General features: G+C 54.9%; 1 protein-coding gene across 2 annotated transcripts; it reads left to right on the top strand.

Annotated features, from left to right (window-relative positions):
• Window positions 1–3881: 3881 nt before the first annotated feature.
• On the top strand, window positions 3882–14134 carry LOC123350671 (zinc finger protein 391-like). Of its 2 annotated transcripts, none has more exons than XM_044989347.1 (3): window positions 3882–3996; window positions 10167–10240; window positions 11582–14134. In XM_044989347.1, exon 3 carries the CDS (start codon window positions 11735–11737, stop codon window positions 12398–12400), a length of 666 nt encoding a protein of 221 aa, XP_044845282.1. In that variant the 5' UTR covers window positions 3882–3996; window positions 10167–10240; window positions 11582–11734; the 3' UTR covers window positions 12401–14134. The 2 variants fall into 2 exon arrangements, with proteins under 2 accessions (XP_044845282.1, XP_044845281.1); XM_044989346.1 differs by having other exon boundaries at window positions 10167–10322.
• Window positions 14135–19820: the final 5686 nt, after the last annotated feature.

Genomic DNA, 19820 nt, shown 5'->3' with positions numbered 1-19820 from the left:
GTAGCTCTGTACATTATTTATTAGGTTTATTACAGCAGTACCCAAAAGCCCCAGTCATGGCCCAGGGCCCCATTGTGCTAGAGGCTGTACGTTATTTATTAGCCGTTTTACGGTAGCATCTAGGAGCCAAAGTCAGTGCCCAGAACCCCGTTGTGCAAGGCACTGTACAAACAGACAGCTCCTGCCCCCAAGGAGTTTATAATCCACGTGTAAGACAAGAGTACAGCTGACTGGAAAAAAAATTGTCTAAACAGTTTTCCATTGGAAAATGCTGTTTTGACAAAACCAATTTTTCTTTATTTATACATTTATTTGGTGAAATGGTGACAAGATTTTATTTCAAAAAATGTTTGGGGCGGGGGAACGTTTCGACAATGTGGAACCATCCTGTGTCGACATTTTGCAAGACCAAAAGATTTGATTTTTCTTGCCTTAAAAGCTACTTTTTTGTTCTGAAATTTACTTTATTTTACGTAACAGCCTTTAAAAAAATTTTAAAGGGTCAAAATGCAAAAGAAACATTTAGACAGACCTGATTTTTTTTTTATTGGGGGGGAATTTAGTTGTGTGCAAAAATTGAAAAATGTGGCTAGTTGTTCCAATCAGGATGATCTTTCTCTCTTTCTGAAAAATTTGAAATTTTTTATGGGATGGCAAATCCATTTTTCAGCCAGCTGGAGACAAGAGATGGAGAGAGGCAGAGAGACGGGGGAGTTCATGGAAACAACAAGATAATATTGGTCAGTGTGACAAACAGGGTCTCAACACCGCAGCGGCCAAACTCTCGTCAAGTTTTTTAGAGGCTCCATGGCAAAGGAGAGTTTTCAGGAGGGATTTGAAAGTGACTAATGAGGCCTCCTCCCAAGGGGCAGGAGCCAAGGATTCTTCCTAATAATGGGGGAGGGGGGTCATGAAGCCCCTCCTCTTCTCTCGATGCCCTGCCCCCCAGCCACGCCAGAAGCTGGAGCCATGGAGCAGGGAGCCCGGCCCCTCCGCCTGCTCCCCGAACCCCCCACCCAAGGCAGGGCGATGGCTCCCCACAGCTCCTGACTTGGCTCTGGATTTTGGCCTGGCTGGGGGGGCGGGGCCTTGGGGGCTGAAGAGCCACAGCCAGGCCATGGTAAGAGCCACCCGGGTTGGGACACAGGCTGGGGGCTGCTCTCGCGCGCCTCCACCCCCCTGGCAGGTGGCGGGTCTGCAGTTCCCCACAGCTGCTTGGGCTCCCCAGGCTGCTCTTATCCGGGCCAGGCTCCAGCTTCCAGCCTGGCGGGGGGCAGAGCCTCTGGGAGAAGAGGAGAGGCAGGGGGCTGGGGCTGTGGTGAAAAGTGGGAGGGTCATGGCCCGTTGGACCCCCCCCCCATTCCGGTGCCCCTGCCAAGGGGCAAGATGGGAGAAAGCAGGAAGTACTTGTTCAAAAGTTTGACACCATAAAGCTTCTATCACTGTGTTTTCCAAACCTTTCATCGTTCTTCTGGCTCCTTGTTGACCCCTCTCCAATTTATCCACGTCCTTCCTGAACGGTGGGCCCCAGAACTGGACCCAGGATTCCAGCAGTGGTCACCCCAGTGCCAAATCCAGAGGGAAAATAACCTCCTGGCTCCTACTGAAATCTCCCCTGTTGGTGCATCCCAGGATTGCATTAGCCCTTTTGGCCACAGCCTCGCACTGGGAGATCATCATCAGCCGATTATCCACCCCCACATCTTTCTCAGAGTCACCGCTTCCCTGATAGAGTCCTGCCCCACTTAGGGATCTGGGGCAAAAATCAGTACTTGGGCCTACTAGTGAAGGCAGGGGGCTGGACTCGATGACCTTTCAGGGTCCCTTCCAGCTCTGTGAGATAGGTATAGCTCCATATAGTGCTGGCTTGTGTCCACCTCCCCAAGCAACAGGGATGCCGGGCGGGGGGGGGGCAAGTGGGGCAAGAGTTTTTCGGGGCCCCTGGAGCAGGGTCCTTCACTTGCTCCAGGGGCCTCGGAAAACTCTCACGGGGCCTGGGCCCCCAGAGCTGCTTCCGCTCCGGGTCTTCAGCGGCAATTCGGCGGCGGGGGGGGGGGGGGGTCCTTCCACTCCAGGACCCGCTGCTGAAGCACCCCAAAGACCCGCAGCGGGGGGTCCTTCCGCCTCGGGACCTGCCGCCGAAGTGCCAGGTCTTTGGCAGCAATTCGGCGGCGGGGGCCCCCTGAATCCTCTGGGCGGCCCTGCCAAGCAATCCACATTGCTGGGTGTCAGTGACCTGTCCTTTCCATTGACCTGAAATACTGCATGCAGTGCTGGGTGCCCCGTCGCAGAAAAGAGTCAGAAGAGGTGAAAAGAAGAGCAATAAAAAAATTTAGAGGGATGGAGCAGCTTCCGCACAAGGAGAGATTAAAAAGACGGGGGCTGTTCAGCTTGGAAGAGAGATGACTAAGTGGGGGACACAATGGAGGTCTATAAAATCATGACTGGTGTGGAGAAAGGGGCTAGGGAAGTGTTGTTTACCCCTTCATGTGACACAAGAACTAGGGAGGGTCACCTGATTAAATTAATAGCAGGTTTTAAACAAACGTAAGGAAATATTCACACAACAGACAGTCAACCTGTGGAACTCATTGTCACATGATGTTGTGAAGGCCAAAAGTTGGGTTCAAAAAAGAATTAGATAGGTTCATGGAGGACAGGTCCATGAGTGGCTAGCAGCCAAGATGGCCAGGCTCCAGGTGTCACTAAACCTCCAACTGCCAAAAGCTGGGACTAGATGGCAGGGCCAGGGGTCATTTGCATTTGCCCTGGTCTGTTCATTCCCTCTGAAGCATCTAGAACTGGCCACCGTCAAAGACAAGATATGGGGCTAGGTGGGCCATTGGTCTGACCCAGTATGGCCATTCATTCCTATGTTCTTATCTCGAAACCCTGCAAGCGTGCCAATCGTGTAGAGGCATCAGGACAGATTCCACTTCTTGCGACTCCCACACCACAACCCCCAAATCTCTTTTCCCAGTCACTGCTTCCCAGGAGAGAGCATCTCTAAGTATGGTCAACACTTTTTGTTCCTAAATGGAGACATTTACATTTAGCCACATTAAAGCACCTCTTGTTTGCTTGCACCCAGTTTATCCAATTGCTCTGAGTCAGTGACCTGACCTTTGCGTTATTTACCACTCCCCCGATTCTTGTGTCATCTGCAGACATTATCCAGGATGATTTTATGTCTTCGCCCAGGTCACTGACGAACATGTTTCACAGCACAGGGCCGAGAACCGATCCCTGCGGGCCCCCACTCACTGGAAATGCAGCCTCTTGATTCCCTGCTTACAGTTACATTTTGAGACCTATTAGCTGTGTTTTAATTCATTCAACGTGGGTCATGTTCATTTTATAGCGTTCTAGATTGTTTATGCAGAATGCCGTGCGGGGACCAAGCCAAACGCCTTGCCGAAGTCTACGTCGGTTACGTCACGGTTATCCCCCAAACCCGTAATCTCATCAAACAAAGAGATCAAGTTCGTCTCTCCCAGAGGCAGATTATGGGGGACGCATTTCTAGTTTTCGGTTTCAAACGGCGTTTTGTTTCGAAAATTTTATTTTTAAATGTTTGAAAATGCTCAAGAGCGAAACGACTTGACCCCACAGGAAGTCAAAAGGAAAAATGAATTTTTTTCCTCCTGACTTTTTGAGTCACTAAAAATTTCAGATATTTTTAAATTGAAATGTTCCCCCCCCATCTCCCCCCACTTTTGGGAATCAGCCGGGGACCGGAAGCTCCATGCTGGGCCCAGCTCTGCTTGGCCCCCAGGGGGATCCCGGCGCTACCTTTCGGCGCCTCCAGGGGCGCCCTGCGGAACCCAGGCGTCCGGGGGCTGGGGGGATGTCTGCCAGCCGTCTGGCGGGGGAAGGGTTAACAACCATCGAGCTGGCAGGCCGCTGCGGTGCAGAGCGGAGCCGGGGCTGGGGGAGGAGAGACCGAGAGATGGGCCCGGGCACCTTCCTGCGCTCAGCCCAGCGTGTGCACCGGCGGTGAGAGCGGGCGGGGGCGGCTGGGCTGCAGCTGGGGGGGGATGGTGGAGTCTGGGGGCTACAGCAGCTGGAGAGGGGGCAGGGAGCTGGGTGCTGCAGGAGGGGAGGGGGCTGAGGGTGAGACTTGCAGATGGGGGGCAGGGAGCTGGGATTTGCAGGATGGGGGTGAGAGCTGCAGCTGGGGAGGATGGGGGGCAGTGAGCTGGGATTTGCAGAATGGGGGGTGAGAGCTGCAGCTGGGGAGGATGGGGGCAGGGAGCTGGGATTTGCAGGATGGGGGTGAGAGCTGCAGCTGGGGAGGATGGGGGGCAGGGAGCTGGGATTTGCAGAATGGGGGGGTGAGAGCTGCAGCTGGGGAGGATGGGGGGCAGGGAGCTGGGATTTGCAGGATGGGGGGGTGAGAGCTGCAGCTGAGGAGGATGGGGGGCAGGGAGCTGGGTGCTGCAGCTGGGGAGGGGGCTGGGGTGAGAGCTGCAGCTGGGAAGGATGGGGGGGCTGGGACCTGAGTATGGGGGGAAGCGGGGCTGCAGGGATTGGGGTGAAACTGCTGCTGGGGGGCCGGTGGCTGAGGCTGAGAAGGGGCAGGAAGCTGCAGCTAGGGAGGGGCACTGGGGGGCTGGGATCTGGGGGAGATGGAGGTGGGAGCTGGTGGTGGGGAGGCTGGGATCTGGGGATGGGAAAAGGGGCTGCAGGGAGGGGGCTGGAACTGGGGAGGGGAGGAGGGAGCCGGATTTGGGAACTGGAGATGGTGGGGGGCTGGGATCTGGGGGTGGGCAGGAGAGGAGGATGGGGGAAAGGAGTCTGAGGGTGGAGGTGAGAGGGGACTGGGGCCAGCCAGCAGCTCTCAAAGCTCTTTACTGAGGAGCTCAGTATCATTATCCCCATTTTACAGATGGGGAAACTGACACACAGAGTGGGACTGTGACTGGACCCGGTCACCCAGTAGACCAGTAGCAAAGAACCCAAAGATCTCCTGAGTTCCAGCCCAGTGCTCTATCCATTAGCCCCCGCCGCTCCCCCCAAACAAGCGAAACACACAAATGGGAGCTGAGATTTTTTTTTAAAGTGTTTAAAATAAACTAATGAAAGCCGAGCTTCTCTCATAGTCTCCAGCAGAGCTAGGGAAGTGGTATTGCCGTTATACAAGGCACTGGTGAGCCCTCAGCTGGAATTCTGTGCGCAGTTCTGGTCCCCCACAGAAAGATGAATTCAAGCTGGAACAGGTGCAGAGAAGGGCAACTGCTAGGATGATCCAAGGAATGGAAAACACACCTTATAGGAGGAGATTTTATGAGCTTGGCTTGTTTAGCCTGGCCAAACGCAGGCTGAGGGGAGAACTGATCGCTCTCTATAAATACATCAGAGGGATAAACACCAGGGAGGGAGAGGAGTTATTTAAATCAAGCACCAATGTGGGCACAAGAACAAAGGGATGTAAACTGGCCATGACGAGGTTTAGGCTTGTAATTAGATGAAGGTTTCTAGCCATCGGAGGAGGGAAGTTCTGGAACAACCTTCCAAGGGGGGAACAGTGGGGGCAAAAAACCAAACTGGCTTCAAGACTGAACTTGATAAGTTTATAGAGGGGTCGTATCATGGGACTGCCTACAATGGCATGTAGCTGATCTGTGACTGCTAGTAGCAAATATCGCCATTGATGGGGCGCTAGATGGGTCGGGCTCTGACTTACTACAGAGAATTCTTTCCCAGGTATCTGGCTGGTGAGTCTTGCCCACATGCTCAAGGTCTAACTGATTTGTGTATTTGGGGTCAGGAAGGAAGTTTCCCCAGGGTCAGATTGGCAGAGACCCTGGGGGGGTTTTCACCTTCCTCTGCAGCATGGGGCACGGGTCACTTGCAGGTTCAAATTAGTGTAAATTGTGGCGTCTCTGTAACATGAAGTCTTTAAATCATGATCTGAGGACTTCATTAACTCAGCAAGAAGTTACGGGTCTGTTCCAGGAGTGGGTGGGTGAGGTTCTGTGGCCTGCAATGTGCAGGAGGTCAGACAGGAATGATCACGAGGGTCCTTTCTGGCCTTAACGTCTGTGAAACTCTGGGAGCTGTCAAACTAAGATGCTATTTTTTTTTTAATGGGATTAAAAGTTTGGTTGATAAAGGTAATAGTGTTGACGTAATAGACTTAGACTTCTGCAAAGCGTTTGACTTGGTGCTGCAGGACATTTTGATTAAAAAACTAGAACGATATAAATATCATGTGGCCCACATTAAATGGATTAAAAACTGGCTAACTGATAGGTCTCAAAAATGTAACTGTAAATGGAGAATCATCATTTGGGAGGGATGCGTGTCCAGGGGGTCCCGCAGGGATCGGTTCTCGGCCCTACGCTATTTAAGATCTTTATCAATGACGTGGAAGAAAACATTAAATCATCACGGATGAAGTTTGCAGATGACCCCAAAATTGCAGGAGTGGTAAATAATGAAGAGGACGGGTCACTGACAGTGTTCCCTCTAATTTTTACCACCCCTGTGTGGAATGAATTTTGTTATGTGCACCAATAGGGAAGTGATGTGTGACACATCACCTTCATATTGGCGCACATAACAAAATCCATGTGGCGGGGGTGGGTCTGAGGGGTTTGGCGTGTGGGAGGGGGCTCTGGGCTGGGGCAGAGGGTTGGGATGCGGGTGCAAGTGAGGGCTGTGCCTGGGCATGTGGGCTCTGTGGGGGCAGGGATGAAGGGTTTGGGGTGCAGGAGGGGGCTCTGGGATGGGGGGTGAGGCCAAGAAGTTCAGATTGTGGGAGGGGGCTCTGAGCTGGGGCAGGGATTTGGGGTGTGGGAGGCGGAGGGGATGATGGCTCTGGCTGGGGGTGCAGGCTCTGGGGTGGGGCCAGGGCTTTGGGGTGCAGGCTGCCCCAGGGCTAAGGCAGGAAGAAAGAACTGCCCCTAGCTCTCTCTCCCTGCAACAACATCTGGGCAGGGCGGGAGAGGCGCCTCTCCCTGCATGGCAGGTCCGGGCTGGGGCTGGGTTAGGGCCGGGGGACAGGGAACTTAGGTCACTGATATAGAGCAATCTGGATGGCTTGGTAAACTGGGCTCAAGCAAACAATATGCATTTTAGAACAGGTAAATTTAAATGTATCTGTCTAGGAATACAGAACGCAGGCCATACTTACAGGGTAGGGGACTCTACCCTGGGGAGCAGGGACTCTGAACAAGATTTGGGGGTTGTGGTGGTTAATCAGCTGAACATGCGCTCCCAGTGCGACGCTGTGGCCAAAAGAACTAATGTGATCCTGGTCAACGGGGGAATCTCAGAGGTTATTTCACCTCTGTATTTGGCTCGGGTGGGACCCACAGTATTATTGCCAGCAAGTTAAAGAAGTATGGGCAGGATGAATGGATGGTAAGGTGGATAGAAAACTGGCTAGATGGTCGGGCTCAACGGGTAGTGATCAATGGTTCCATGTCTAGTTGGCAGCCGGTATCAAGTGGAGTGCCCCAATTGTCGGTGCTGGGGCCGGTTTTGTTCAATATCTTCATTAACGATCTGGAGGATGGTGTGGACTGCACCCTTAGCAAGTTTTCAGATGACACTAAACTGGGAGGAGTGGTTGATACGCTGGAGGGTAGGGAAAGGATACAGAGGGACCTAGACAAATTAGAGGATTTGGCCAAAAGAAATATGATGAGGTTCAACATGGACAAGTGCAGAGTCCTGCACTTAAGATGGAAGAATCCCATGCACTGCTACAGACTAGGGACCGAATGGCTGGGCAGCAGTTCTGCAGAAAAAGACCTAGGGGTTACGGTGGACGAAAAGCTGAATATGAGTCAACAGTGTGCCCTTGTTGCCAAGAAGGCTAATGGCATTTTGGGTTGTATAAGTAGGGGCATTTCCAGCAGATCGAGGGATGTGATCATTCCCCTCTATTCAGCACTGGTGAGGCCTCATTTGGAGTACTGTGTCCAGTTTTGGGCCCCACTCTACAAGAAGGATGTGGATAAATTGGAGAGAGTCCAGCGGAGGGCAACAAAAATGATTAGGGGGCTGGAGCACATGACTTATGAGGAGAGGCTGAGGGAACTGGGATTGTTTAGCCTGCAGAAGAGAAGAATGAGGGGGGATTTGATAGCTGCTTTCAACTGCCTGAAAGGGGGTTCCAAAGAGGATGGATCTAGACTGTTCTCAGTGGTAGAAGATGACAGAACAAGGAGTAATGGTGTCAAGTTGCAGAGGGGGAGGTTTAGGTTGGACATTAGGAAAAACTTTTTCATTAGTAGGGCGGTGAAGAACTGGAATGGGTTACCTAGGGAGGTGATGGAATCTCCTTCCTTAGAGGTTTTTAAGGTCAGGCTTGACAAAGCCCTGTCTGGGATGATTTAGTTGGGTTTGGTCCTGCTTTGAGCAGGGGGTTGGACTAGATGACCTCCTGAGGTCCCTTCCAACCTGAGATTCTATGACCGCTGCTGGGATTCTGTGTCCAGTTCTGGAGCCTACAGTGAAGAAGGATGTTGACAAATTGGAGAGGGGTCAGAGAAGAGCCAGGAGAATGATTGAAGGATGAGAAAACCTGCCTCATCGTGATAGACTCAAAGAACTCAATCTATTTAGCTTAACAAAGTGAAGATTAAGGGGTGACTTCATCCCAGTCTATAAGTACCTAGAGGGGGAACAAGTATTTAAGGATGAGCTCTTCAGTCTAGCAGAGAAAGGTCTAACATGACCCAATGGCTGGGAGTTGAACCTACACAAATTCAGACTGTAAATAACATGCAAAATTTTAACAGCGATGGAAATTGGAACGACTTACTGAGGGGTCCTGGTGGATTTTCCATCACTGACCATTTTTACATCAAGAGCGGATGTTTTTCTAAGAGCTCTGCTCTAGTTCAAAGAGGAATTAATTCAGGGAAGTGCTATGGGCTGTCCAAGCTAGAGCTGGGCAGAAGTTTTAGCACAAAACTTTTTTTCCAGAAAAAAAAAAGTCAACTCACTGATACATTTTGCAAATTAGCTCGGGTCTCCCAAATTGTTCATTTTGGGGGAAATCAAAACCTTAAAAAAATCCAGAGAAAATCAAAGCATTTACAGTTGTTTTGGTTCAAAGTGGCTTTTTGTCCAAAAATTTCCTTCCCTTTTAGTGTTTTTTAATTCAAAATGATTTTAAAAGGGTCAAAATCATCTCCTCTGACTCAAGTATCAGAGGGGTAGCCGTGTTAGGCTGGTTCTGTAGAAGCAGCAAAGAATCCTGTGGCACCGTATAGACTAACAGACGTTTTGCAGCATGAGCTTTCGTGGGTGAATGCCCACTTCTTCGGATGCAAGACTCATAGATTCATAGAATCGTAGGCCTGGAAGGGACCTCGAGAGGTCATCTAGTCCAGTGCCCTGCACTCATGGCAGGACTAAGTATTATCTAGACCATCCCTGACAGGTGTTTGTCTAACCTGCTCTTAAAAATCCCCAGTGATGGAGATTCCATAACCTCCCTAGGCAATTTATTCCAGTGCTTAACCACCCTGACAGTTAGGAAGTTTTTCCTAATGTCCAACCTAAACCTCCCTTGCTGCAGTTTAAGCCCATTGCTTCTTGTCCTACCATCAGAAGCTAAGAAGAACAATTTTTCTCCCTCCTCCTTGTAACATCCTTTTATGTACTTGAAAACTGTTACCATGTCCCCTCTCAGTCTTCTCTTTTCCAGACAACAAACGCAATTTTTTCAGTCTTCCCTCACAGGTCATGTTTTCTAAACCTGAATCATTTTTGTTGCTTTTCTCTGGACTTTCTCCAATTTGTCCTCATCTCTCCTGAAATGTGGTGCCCAGAACTGGACACAATACTCCAGTGGAGGTCTAATCAGTGCGGAGTAGAGCGGAAGAATGACTTCTCGTGTCTTGCTCACAACACTCCTGCTAATGCAACACAACTGCTGCTAATAATATGACTTGACGCGAAACTTTTTGTCCAACTTTACAATTTTGAAAACTTTCATTTTTGCTCTGACCAGAAACTCTCTTTTTTTCCCACCCAACTTTTCAAAATTGCCAGTTAATCAAAAACTCCATTATTTGCCCCTGTTCTAGTCCCGTCTCATCCCCAAATAGTTCTAGATTGGCTGGATCCCTGAAGCAGAGAGCGTAGAACCGTCCCAGGAGCTGTCACGGAACACCTGAGCTTACCCTGATGCTTTCTCTCAGTAGGGTTTTCTATTGAGCTCCTGGGGATGTGACCACAGTCGGACCAGGAGGAAAGGACAACACCGGAGAGGAATCAGGTGAGCAGGAAGTTAGACCAGCTGTGAACCCTGCAGGGCGGCACGGGAGTCCCAGCAAAGCCGCCCAGAGCCCCTCTAGCAGGTAACTAGAGTTCAGTGACATTTTTTGAGTGGAATGTTTTTTTCAGCAAAAACTGCAGATTCGGTGAGGCCAAAAACGCTTCCCGAATTCATGTCCGAGTCACCAAATTGTTGGTCGCGGCGGAGAATAAACAACAAAAATTCCCCAAAAGTCCAGAGTTTCCTTATGACATTTTCTGTGTGAATTGCCGGCTGAAATGACTTTCCGGTTAGGATCTGCCTTCGATTTTATTTTTAAAAGGCAAATGCATTTTTATTTTTTTTTAAATCTTGAAATCGACTCAAAATGTTTTGGGTTGACTGGAAGATTTTACTTGACCCAAAACAATTATTGTTTCGACTTTTAGATTCACCAGCATTTACAAAAAAATCAACCCCAAAATGATGTGGTTTTCCCCAGTTTTTTTGGCACTGTCAGTCAACCAAAGAGTCGCCTATTCACACAGCTGATTGTCACGGTGGGAATGTGGGGGGTGCTGGTTCCCGTGCTGTCACCCACCCAAGCAATCCTCCCCCGTGGCGATCCATGTCTTACCAACCCCCACTGCCCCTTTCCCTGGAGGCGCTGATGCCGAAGCAGGCCTGGGCCCCTCCACTAGAGGAAGGCTGGGGGTGTCTCCTTCAGAGCCCCATTGCTGTCTTGGGGGCCTGCCTCTCAGTATCACCAATGGCAGCGCCATGGGGCCTGGGCATAAATGAGAATCAGTGTCAACAGCCTGGGTGAGGACGGTCAAGCCTAGTGGTCGGAGCTGGAGTCAGGAACCCCGGGTCAAGCCCAATACTGGAGACAGATACAGAAAAACCAGGCAAGGAGCAGGCCAGAGCAGGCCAGGAAGAAGGCTGAGAGGTGAGGCTGGGCCAGGAGCAGTCATAGTGGTGGGCATAAGCGTTAAACTGCCTCCCCCTCAGCCAGTCAGGCTGGCCAGCCACCAAGTAGTTCTGCTGGCACTCAGATGTACTCATGGGTCAGTATTCGTGATTCCAGGCTCAGCTGCTGGCCCTTGGTTCTATATTAATAATAATGCCCAGTGCTTTCCATCCATAGAATTCAAAGCCCTTGACGATGGAGCTCGGTAGTGTAATCCCCATTGTACACGTGGGGAAACTGAGGCACGGAGCGGGATGGTCGCCCAGGAGGCCAGAGCCGGGAATAGAAGCCAGGTGCCCTGAGTCCTGGTGCTCTATCCGCTAGGCCGCGCTGCCTCTCCCCAGAAATGGGGCAGCAGGAGCAACTCACGGCTGGATTCTCTGTCCTCACAGGGAGCAGAGAAGAAGGAGGGGGGATCCCCGAAGCTGCCTGGGAGGAGCCAAAGGGAACAGTCCTAGTAGCGAAGCCGGGTTGCAGGCAGGCTCGTTGGAGGATTGGCTACGCACATAACCCCAGGCTGCTGGAGCCCCCTGCTGGCCACACTCATGGGTGAGAAGGCCAACACGTGCCCCTACTGCGGGAAAGGCTTCCGGCGCAGCTCCCACCTGACCCGGCACCTGGGAACCCACTCAGGCGGAGAGCAGCGCCCCTATGCCTGCAGCCACCGTGGCAAGGGCCCAGCCCTGACTCCGCCGCCGGCGGGCGAGCGCCCCTACTCCTGCACCCACTGCGGGAAAGCCTTTGGGCGCAGCGCCCACCTGGCCCGGCACCAGGAGACCCACTCTGGCGAACGCCCCTACAAATGCACCTACTGCGGTAAAGCCTTCGGGCGCAACGCCCACCTGACCCGGCACCACGGCACCCACACCGGCGAGCGCCCCTACCAGTGCGGTATCTGTGGCAGGGCCTTCACCCGCGATGCCCACCTGACCCGGCACCAGCTCGTCCACACCGGCGAGAAGCCCTTCCAGTGCGGCGTCTGCGGCAAAGCCTTCACCCGCAGCGCCCACCTGGCCCGGCACCAGGGCACCCACACGGGCGAGAAGCCTTTTGAGTGCGGGGTCTGCGGCAAAACCTTCACCCGCGACGCCCACCTGGCCCGGCACCGGGCCACTCACAGCGGCGAGCGCCCCTACAAGTGTGCCAACTGCGGGAAGGGCTTCGGAGCCACCTCCCACCTCCTCCGCCACCAGAGGACCCACCAGGAGTAGCTGCCCCGGCGTGGAATGCGGGAACCAAGGGGCAGTGGTCCCCACACCCCCAGCGCTCACTTCCATCATGGGAGGAGAGGGCAGGGGAATCAGGGGGCACCAGTTCCCGCGTTGCCACCCACTGGGGCGTCCCTCCCGCATGGGGAACTGAGGGGGTGCCAGCTGTCATGCCCACTCCTACTGGGGCACTCCTCACCCACGGGATGCCAGCTCCTAGGCCACTTCTGCCCAGAGTGTGCCTTCCTCGGGGGAGGGCATGGGAACCAAGGGGGCACCAGTTCACGTGCTGCCACCCTCTGCGGCGTTCCTGCCCTGGAGGGAGAGCTGGTGCCCCCGCTGACACACACTGACATGCTCCTACCCCCCTGGGCTGGGCGTGCGAATCGAGGGGGGCGGCGTTCCCCGTGCCCACATCCATGCGGCTGCAATGACCGGACAGGAGGATCTGGCCCGGAGTTGGGCTCCTGGCATCCTTGGGGCGTGGAAGATAACCTGGGCTGCCTGGGGAGCTCACGGAGTCACCGGCCCCGGGGCCAGTCTGCCCCGCGAAAGGACGACGATCCAGCCATATCTAAAACCTCGTCCGGACAGAGATTGACTGGAACGGCAGCCCCAGGTGGGCGCGCTGTTCCAAGGGAAAAGGAACTCTATCCCGGGACAATCGCTCTGCCCCCAAAGCGATGCCCCTGCCCAGCCCCAGTGGCAGGCCCAGATGCCTTCTGCTCTGCCAGGCCGGTCACAGGCGATAGTCCCCTCAGCCCTTGCCAGGCGTGGCCTCATCCCTTCCCAGCAGGGCGGGCCAGCCCCAGGGCACTGGCCCTCAAGGGAGCAGGCCAGCCTGGTCCAGGGAGTCCAGAATATCTCTGTTAGACAGCACTAGCCAGTGTGGAGTAGTTAGTCTGGAGCAGCCAGTCCGGGCCGCTTCCTTCAGTGTAGACATGGTGTGAGAGCGCACAGCGTACCAAGACAAGAGTGGGGAGGGGGAGGTGAGAAACCTCTTCTTGTGTGTGTGTGTGAGAGAGAGAGAGAAAAAAACCGTGTGTGTGACACCTCCTTGTGTCCCCCTTTGTGTGTGAGAAACTTCCTCGTGTGCATGTGTTTGTGTGAGAAACCTTGTGTGTCGTTGTGTGTGTGAGAAACCTCCTTGTGTGTCCCTGTGTGTGAGAGAAACTACCTCGTGTGCATGTGTTTGTGTGAGAAACCTTCTTGTGTGTCCTTGTGTGTGTGAGAGACACCTCCTTGTGTCCCCCTTTGTGTGTGAGAAACCTCCTCGTGTGCCTGTGTTTGTGTGAGAAACCTTCTTGTGTGTCCGTGTGTGTGTGAGAAACCTCTCGCGTATCAGAAACCTCCTTGTGTGTCTGTGTGTGAGAAACCTCTTCTTGTGTGTGTCTGTTTATGAGAAACCTTGTGTGTCCGTGTGTGTGTGAGAGAAACCTCATGTGTGTGAGAAACCTCCTTCTGTGTCCATGTGTGTGTGAGAAACTTCTTGTGTGCGTGTGAGAGAGAGAGAGAGAGAGAGAGAGAGAGAAACCTCACGTGTCCATGTGGATGTGAAACCTCATGTGGATGTCCGTCCATCCGTGTGCGTGAAATGTCATGTGTGAAACTTCCTCCCACGTGTCCATGTGAGTGTGTGTGTGAGAAACCTCCTTGTGTGTGTCTGTCCATGTGTGTGTGTGTGGAACGCTTTGCCAGAGGATGTTGTGAAGGCCAAGACTATAACAGGGTTAAAAAAAGAACTAGATAAGTTCATGAAGGACAGGTCCATCAATGGCTATTAGCCAGGATGGGGAGGGATGGTGTCTCTAGCCTCTGTTTGCCAGAAACCGGGGATGAGCGACAGGGGACGGATCACTGGATGATTCCCTGTTCTGTTCATTCCCTCTGGGGCTCCTGGCACTGGCCACTGTTGGCAGACAGGATACTGGGCTAGATGGGCCTTTGGTCTGACCCAGTCTGGCCGTTCTTATGTGTGTGTGAAACTTCCTCGTGTGTGTGTGAGAAACTTCCTGCCATGTGTGCAGGTGTGGGGGTGCGAAGCCTCCATGTGTGTGCATATGTATGTGAAGCTGCCTTGTGTGTGCGTGAAACCTCCTCCTGTGTGTGTGTATCTGAAACTTCCTCATGTGTGTGAAACTGTGTGTGTGAAATAGGGTTGCCAGTTTTGGCTGGACATATTCCTGGAGGTTCATCACATGTCATAATCTTTAATTAAAGATTGATCTTTAATTTCTGGAGACTCCAGAACAATCCTGGAGGGTTAGCAACCCTAGTGTGTGAGCGAGAGAAACCTCTTTGTGTGTGTCCATGTGTGTATGAGAGAGAGAAACCTCCTCCGGTGTTTGTGTCTGTCTGTCTGTGTAACCTGTGTGTGACAGAGAAAAAAGCCTCCTTGTATGTGTCCACGAGAGAGAGCTTGTGTGTATGAGAGAGAACCGTCCTCGTGTGCGTGTGGGTGAGAGAGAACCCTCGTGCACGTGTGTGTGAGAGAACCCTTGTACACGTGCATGTGAGACAGAACCCTTGTACATGTGTATGTGAGAGAAAACCCTCCTCATGCATGCACATGTGTGAGAGAACCCTCCTGGTGCCCACGCATGTGAGAACCCTCCTTATGCGCGTGCATGTGTGAGAGAACCCTCCTCGTGCATGCACGTGTGTTTGAGAACCTTCCTTGTGTGTGAGAGAACCCTCGTGCGCGTGTGTGAGAGAGAACCCTCCTTGTGTGTGTGTGTATGTGAGAGAGACAGATACAAACACAGACACACGCACACATGAGGGAGGAGGTTTTGTTCCCGCACCTCAGGGGAGGGGTGTGCTCACTGTGGGACCCAGCAGGTCTCTGTGGGGTTGTCAGAGGAGCACCGAGGCTGCTGGAGGATATTTCTGGCCTCTGCCCCATCTCTGCAAGGAGGCTGTGTGCACAGTGCATGTAAACCCGGGTCTGGGGGAGCCGGGCCTGTGCACTTGGTGTGTCCAAGCCTGCACTGGAGCATCCGTGTTGCATTGTAAACCTGAGTTTGCAAATGCTGGCCCCGGTCTCCCACCCAGTCTAGTGCGTCCACACTGCAGCGCGCGCCCCTTCTGCCTCAAGGCTGCGGCTTGAGCTGTGTCCACAATGCACAACGCCGGGGCTTGGACCTGGGTTGTAGCGGGACTCGGGCTGGGACCTGCCCCCCCAGCAGGGCCCTGGGCCCGGTGCGCTTGCTGAGCCAAGTCAGACCGACGTGTGTGTGGACGGCAGGGGGGGCCTGGTGCTCAAACCTGAGTCAGAGGCAGACTTAGTGCGCAGTGTAGACACACCCTGAAGGACCTGGCCATTTTCCCTCAGTCGAAATGGCTGCTCCCTCCCGTTTATTTGGAGGACTGGCAGGGGGGGATGAAGCCAGCCTGTGCTGTAGAGTTAGCCCCCACCCTGCAGTGACCCATTCAGGGAGCCTGGGGCAGGAAACTAGGGCAGGGGGATGTGGGAGTGGGGGCAGGAGAATGTGCGGGGATGGGGGGCAGAAAGGTTGAAGGGTCACAGGGATGTGGGCTATAGAGGGCAGGAGGGGGTTGTGGGGAAATGTGGAGAGCTGAGAGGTCACAGGGGCAGGTGGGGGCAGCAGGGAGGCTGGGGGCAGCCTGAAGGACAGGAGGGAGATCACAGGGGCAGGAGGAGGATGGGGGAGGCTGGAGGAAGGGGTAGGAGGAAAGGCTGGGGCAGGGCGTGAGGGGACATGGGGCAGGAGGAAGGCTGAGGCAGGGCTCAGGGGAATATGGGGGTGGGGGCTGGTGGTTGTGGGGGGTAGGGAGAGGATGGGGGCAGGAGGACATGGGAGGCAGTAGGATGGGGGGCGGGGAGCGCCGGGGGGGGGGTGCAGGAAGGAACGGCTGGAGGGCTGCAAAGGAAAAGACAGGGAAACCAGGGGCAGGCAGGGGGCAGATGGCGGAGAGGCCGGGCCGGGTGGGGAGAGAGGCAGCCCCCAGCTCTAGGGTGCAGGATGCATTGCAGGTGCCGATGGGTGTGAGAACCATTTCCCCAGCCAAGCTCAGAACCACAAGGTGGGTCCCATCCTCCCCCCCCCCAACCCTGCCCCCTAATTATTATTCTTTAACACATCTGATTTTTCAGCCAGGCACCGGAGCTTGGCCCCTCGGGTCAGGCAGTGTCTGCAGCTATGGGTCATGTTCCTGCAGCCAGCCACTTCTTCCTGGGGGCACAATTGTGGCCAGTCCCTGGCCTGCGGCTCAGCAAGGGGGCAGCTGGCACGCCCACAGGGCCACGCAGTGGGGTAGAACTGGCATCCCGAGTGGCTTGGCCGTGACCTCGCGGGACTGTCCCAGGCGATACCAGGCCCCATGGAGAGCTGCGTCCGCTGCATCTCGGGGCTGCCATGGTCTCCTCTCCGATGGAGGCTGCATGGGGGATACTGGGGTTTGCGCCCAGTCGCCGTCCGCTTGCTCCTTACAACCCGGCAGCCGCTCCACCGGGCACAGAGCAAGGAGGGGTTGATTGCTGAGGACAGGCTCCGTCACGCTGCCGTGTGGCAGGGACATGCTGGGGCAGGGTGGGGGGACGGGTGCCGGGTATTTTACCGTGTTCGTCTTCGGTAGATTGTATTGTTAGTGGCCCCACACCAGTGCCAGGGGCACGGCGGGCAGCTGGCTGAAATGGAGTGGCCTCCCAGGGCTCCCTCCTTTTCCCACCCCCACCTCCCGTTTTCCTGGCGCCGTGTTTTTCGGGGGTTATCCTCTATTTTCTAATCGTGCTAACGATGTCTCTCTCGATCTGAAATAAATGCTCTTTGCCCTACCCGCCTCGTAGCCCCATCATCTTTCCCACAGTCCCCAGGCCAGATGCCCTATGGGCATCGCTCGCCATAGCTCCTCCAGCAGAGCTGACGGCCGACACCTCCCCATGCTACAGCACCAGAGGTGCTGAGAAATCCAGCAGGCCGCCCGGAGCGGGAGATTTCCCTCAGGAGGAGGCGAGGTGCCGCAGATGCCGATGGATGGTGGCCTCTCCAGTCCAGTTTGGTGGCCATGGATTGGGGGGTGGGGGGATGAACACGCACTAGCCCGGCTGTCTCTTCTCACCCCTCCCCACTCCACAACTAGCCCATCTTGAAAGCAACACGCCGCTGGCTTGAGAGGGTTTGCATGTGGGTGGGGGCTGTCCAGGACTGGCGCAGGAGCAGCCTGGAAGAGCTACCAGGGAACATTTCACCTTCCCCCCACGCCCCTGCTAAGTGACTCTGGGTTGATGATGGAGCCCATCTGAGAGGGCTGGGCAGGTGGAGGGATAGCTTGGTGGTTTCAGCATTGGCCTGCTAAATCCAGGGTTGTGAGTTCAATCCTTGAGGGGGCTAGTTGGGGATTGGTCCCCCTTTGAGCAGGGGGTTGGACTAGATGATCTCCTGAGGTTCCTTCTAACTCTAATCTATCTATGAAAGCCAGGAAGCTGCCAGCAGAAACAGGCCGCAGTCACCCCGTGGGAGTTTGAGTTAGACTCCATGGCTGGGCCGGAACACCGAGAAAGAGGGATAGAGGCAGGAGCGGGGGGAAATAGCAACGAGGTCTGGGAGTGAGCAGACCGGGGTTGCTGGATAGAGGGTCCGTGGGCTGGACCCTGGAGTCATGTGTGGACCCATATTCCCCTGGCTGCTACTGGGAAAGAGGCCATAGTCTTAGGTTAGAGAGCAGCCTGGAAAGGCAGCCGGGTAGTTGGTCTGCAGAGATTTTGCTACCCTGGAAGGGGGAAAACACATAGTCCGGAGGGCCAAGCCAGGATGAGGGAGCAGCCAAGCCCCCAAATCTCAGCACAACATAGGACCCAGCAAGGCCAGGGACAAAGTCTGCAGGGCCCAGCTGCCCCTCCATGGGCAGGAGCGATCCCCAGCACGGCCAATCCCCCCGCAGCCTCAGCCCTGTGACCCGGCTACGGAGCAGTTCACAGGGCTCTTGGCTCAGGCTCTCGGCAGACTCAGGCAGCGTTGCTGCGTCAGTTACACTTGGTGCAGCTCCCCCCTCTCCCAGCGATGGGGCTGAGACTCTCTGCAGACTTAACGTTGCTGCATCGCTTACATGCAGGGCAGCTCCCCCTGCTCCCAGCAACAGGCTCTGGCTCTTGGCAGACTCAGGCAGCGTCGCTGGACTGCCCCACACCCAGAGCAACTCCCACTCTCCCAGCAACAGACTCGGGCTCTCGGCAGACCCAGGCAGCATCGATGTGTTGGTCAAACTTGGGAAGATTCCCCCGCACGCACACACACACACAGAGCGATGGGCTCAGGCTCTCTGCAGACCCAGGCAGTGCTGCTGCATTGGCTCACTTTTCGTAGGTTTCCTTCCCAGCCTTAACAAGAGGTAAAGACTGACACCCGCCCTCCGACTCAAAGAAAGCTGAGCCTCTGGAGAGCAATGGGGAGCCCTGCCCAACCTGCTCACCCGCCCCCTCCTGTGGCTTTGGGAAACCTTGAGATTATGTGTGTCAAGAGGCCTTGGGGATCAGCCGTCCGGGAGGGATGGTTTAGCAGGATCTGGGGTGGGGGGCTCTGGCAGAGGCAGGGAAATCACCCTGACCCCCTCCCCTGCCCCAGCAGCTGGGGACATAATTATAACCCACCCCTGCAGCCCATCAATTCAGCTCCTCACCCTTCCCTGGAAGCCTTTGTGGGCTTCACTCAGCTGCCCCCTGTTTGGCACCAGCTCCTGGTGCCCGGCTAGGGTCTCCCCAGGACCAGCTGGAGGGCCCCTCCCCCACCTCACTGCCCCAGGACAGGTTCTGCAGCACCCCAGCCCCCTGTCCAGCCTGGCCCTGGCCTCTCTGCCACCAGCTGCCATTGCAAGCTCCAGGCTGAGGCTCCGAGGCACCGGATATTTCCCCAAAGGCCTTTGCCCAGGGGAGCTCCTGCCCCAGTTCGAAGCCAGGAGGTGGGGGTGGGGGGGCATCTTTTCAGATGCCCCGAGATGAACCCCGGTGCTCGGTTACCTGTAGGACCCAGCCCAGCAGCCCAGCCTGGGGGCAGGGAGCTGGTGGAGCCGGATTGACCCTTGTAATCAGAGCCGTTGCCTGGACCCAGCACAGGGGATGTGCCAGGGTGGGGGGTGGGGGAGTTCCTTATGGCCCCAGGCGGGCGCTTCGCTCAGGATGGGGGTGGGTGTGAGCAACGGCAGATTAAAGCTCCCCCATCCCTGAGCCAAGCATAACTTGGAATCGGGCCCCTCATCTCCAACCGGCCTAGGCCAGCACCCATCTCGTAGGGCTGAGTCCCAGAACCCTGCTGGCCCCCAGTGACAAGACAGGGCCCCTGGGCTTTCTCAGCCTGGCCAGGTGATCACCCCAACTATATCAGGCCCAGGTGAGGGGACGGGGAGTGGGGCAGGAGAGAACGGACAGGTGAGCCAGGGGGGCTGAGGTGGCGGGGGGGTGGATTTG

This window comes from Mauremys mutica, chromosome 15 (genome assembly GCF_020497125.1).
Source record: "Mauremys mutica isolate MM-2020 ecotype Southern chromosome 15, ASM2049712v1, whole genome shotgun sequence".
In the NCBI taxonomy this organism is placed as follows: Eukaryota; Metazoa; Chordata; order Testudines; family Geoemydidae; genus Mauremys; species Mauremys mutica.
Note: the sequence above shows the minus strand (reverse complement) of the source record. Positions and strands in the feature narration are given on the sequence as shown.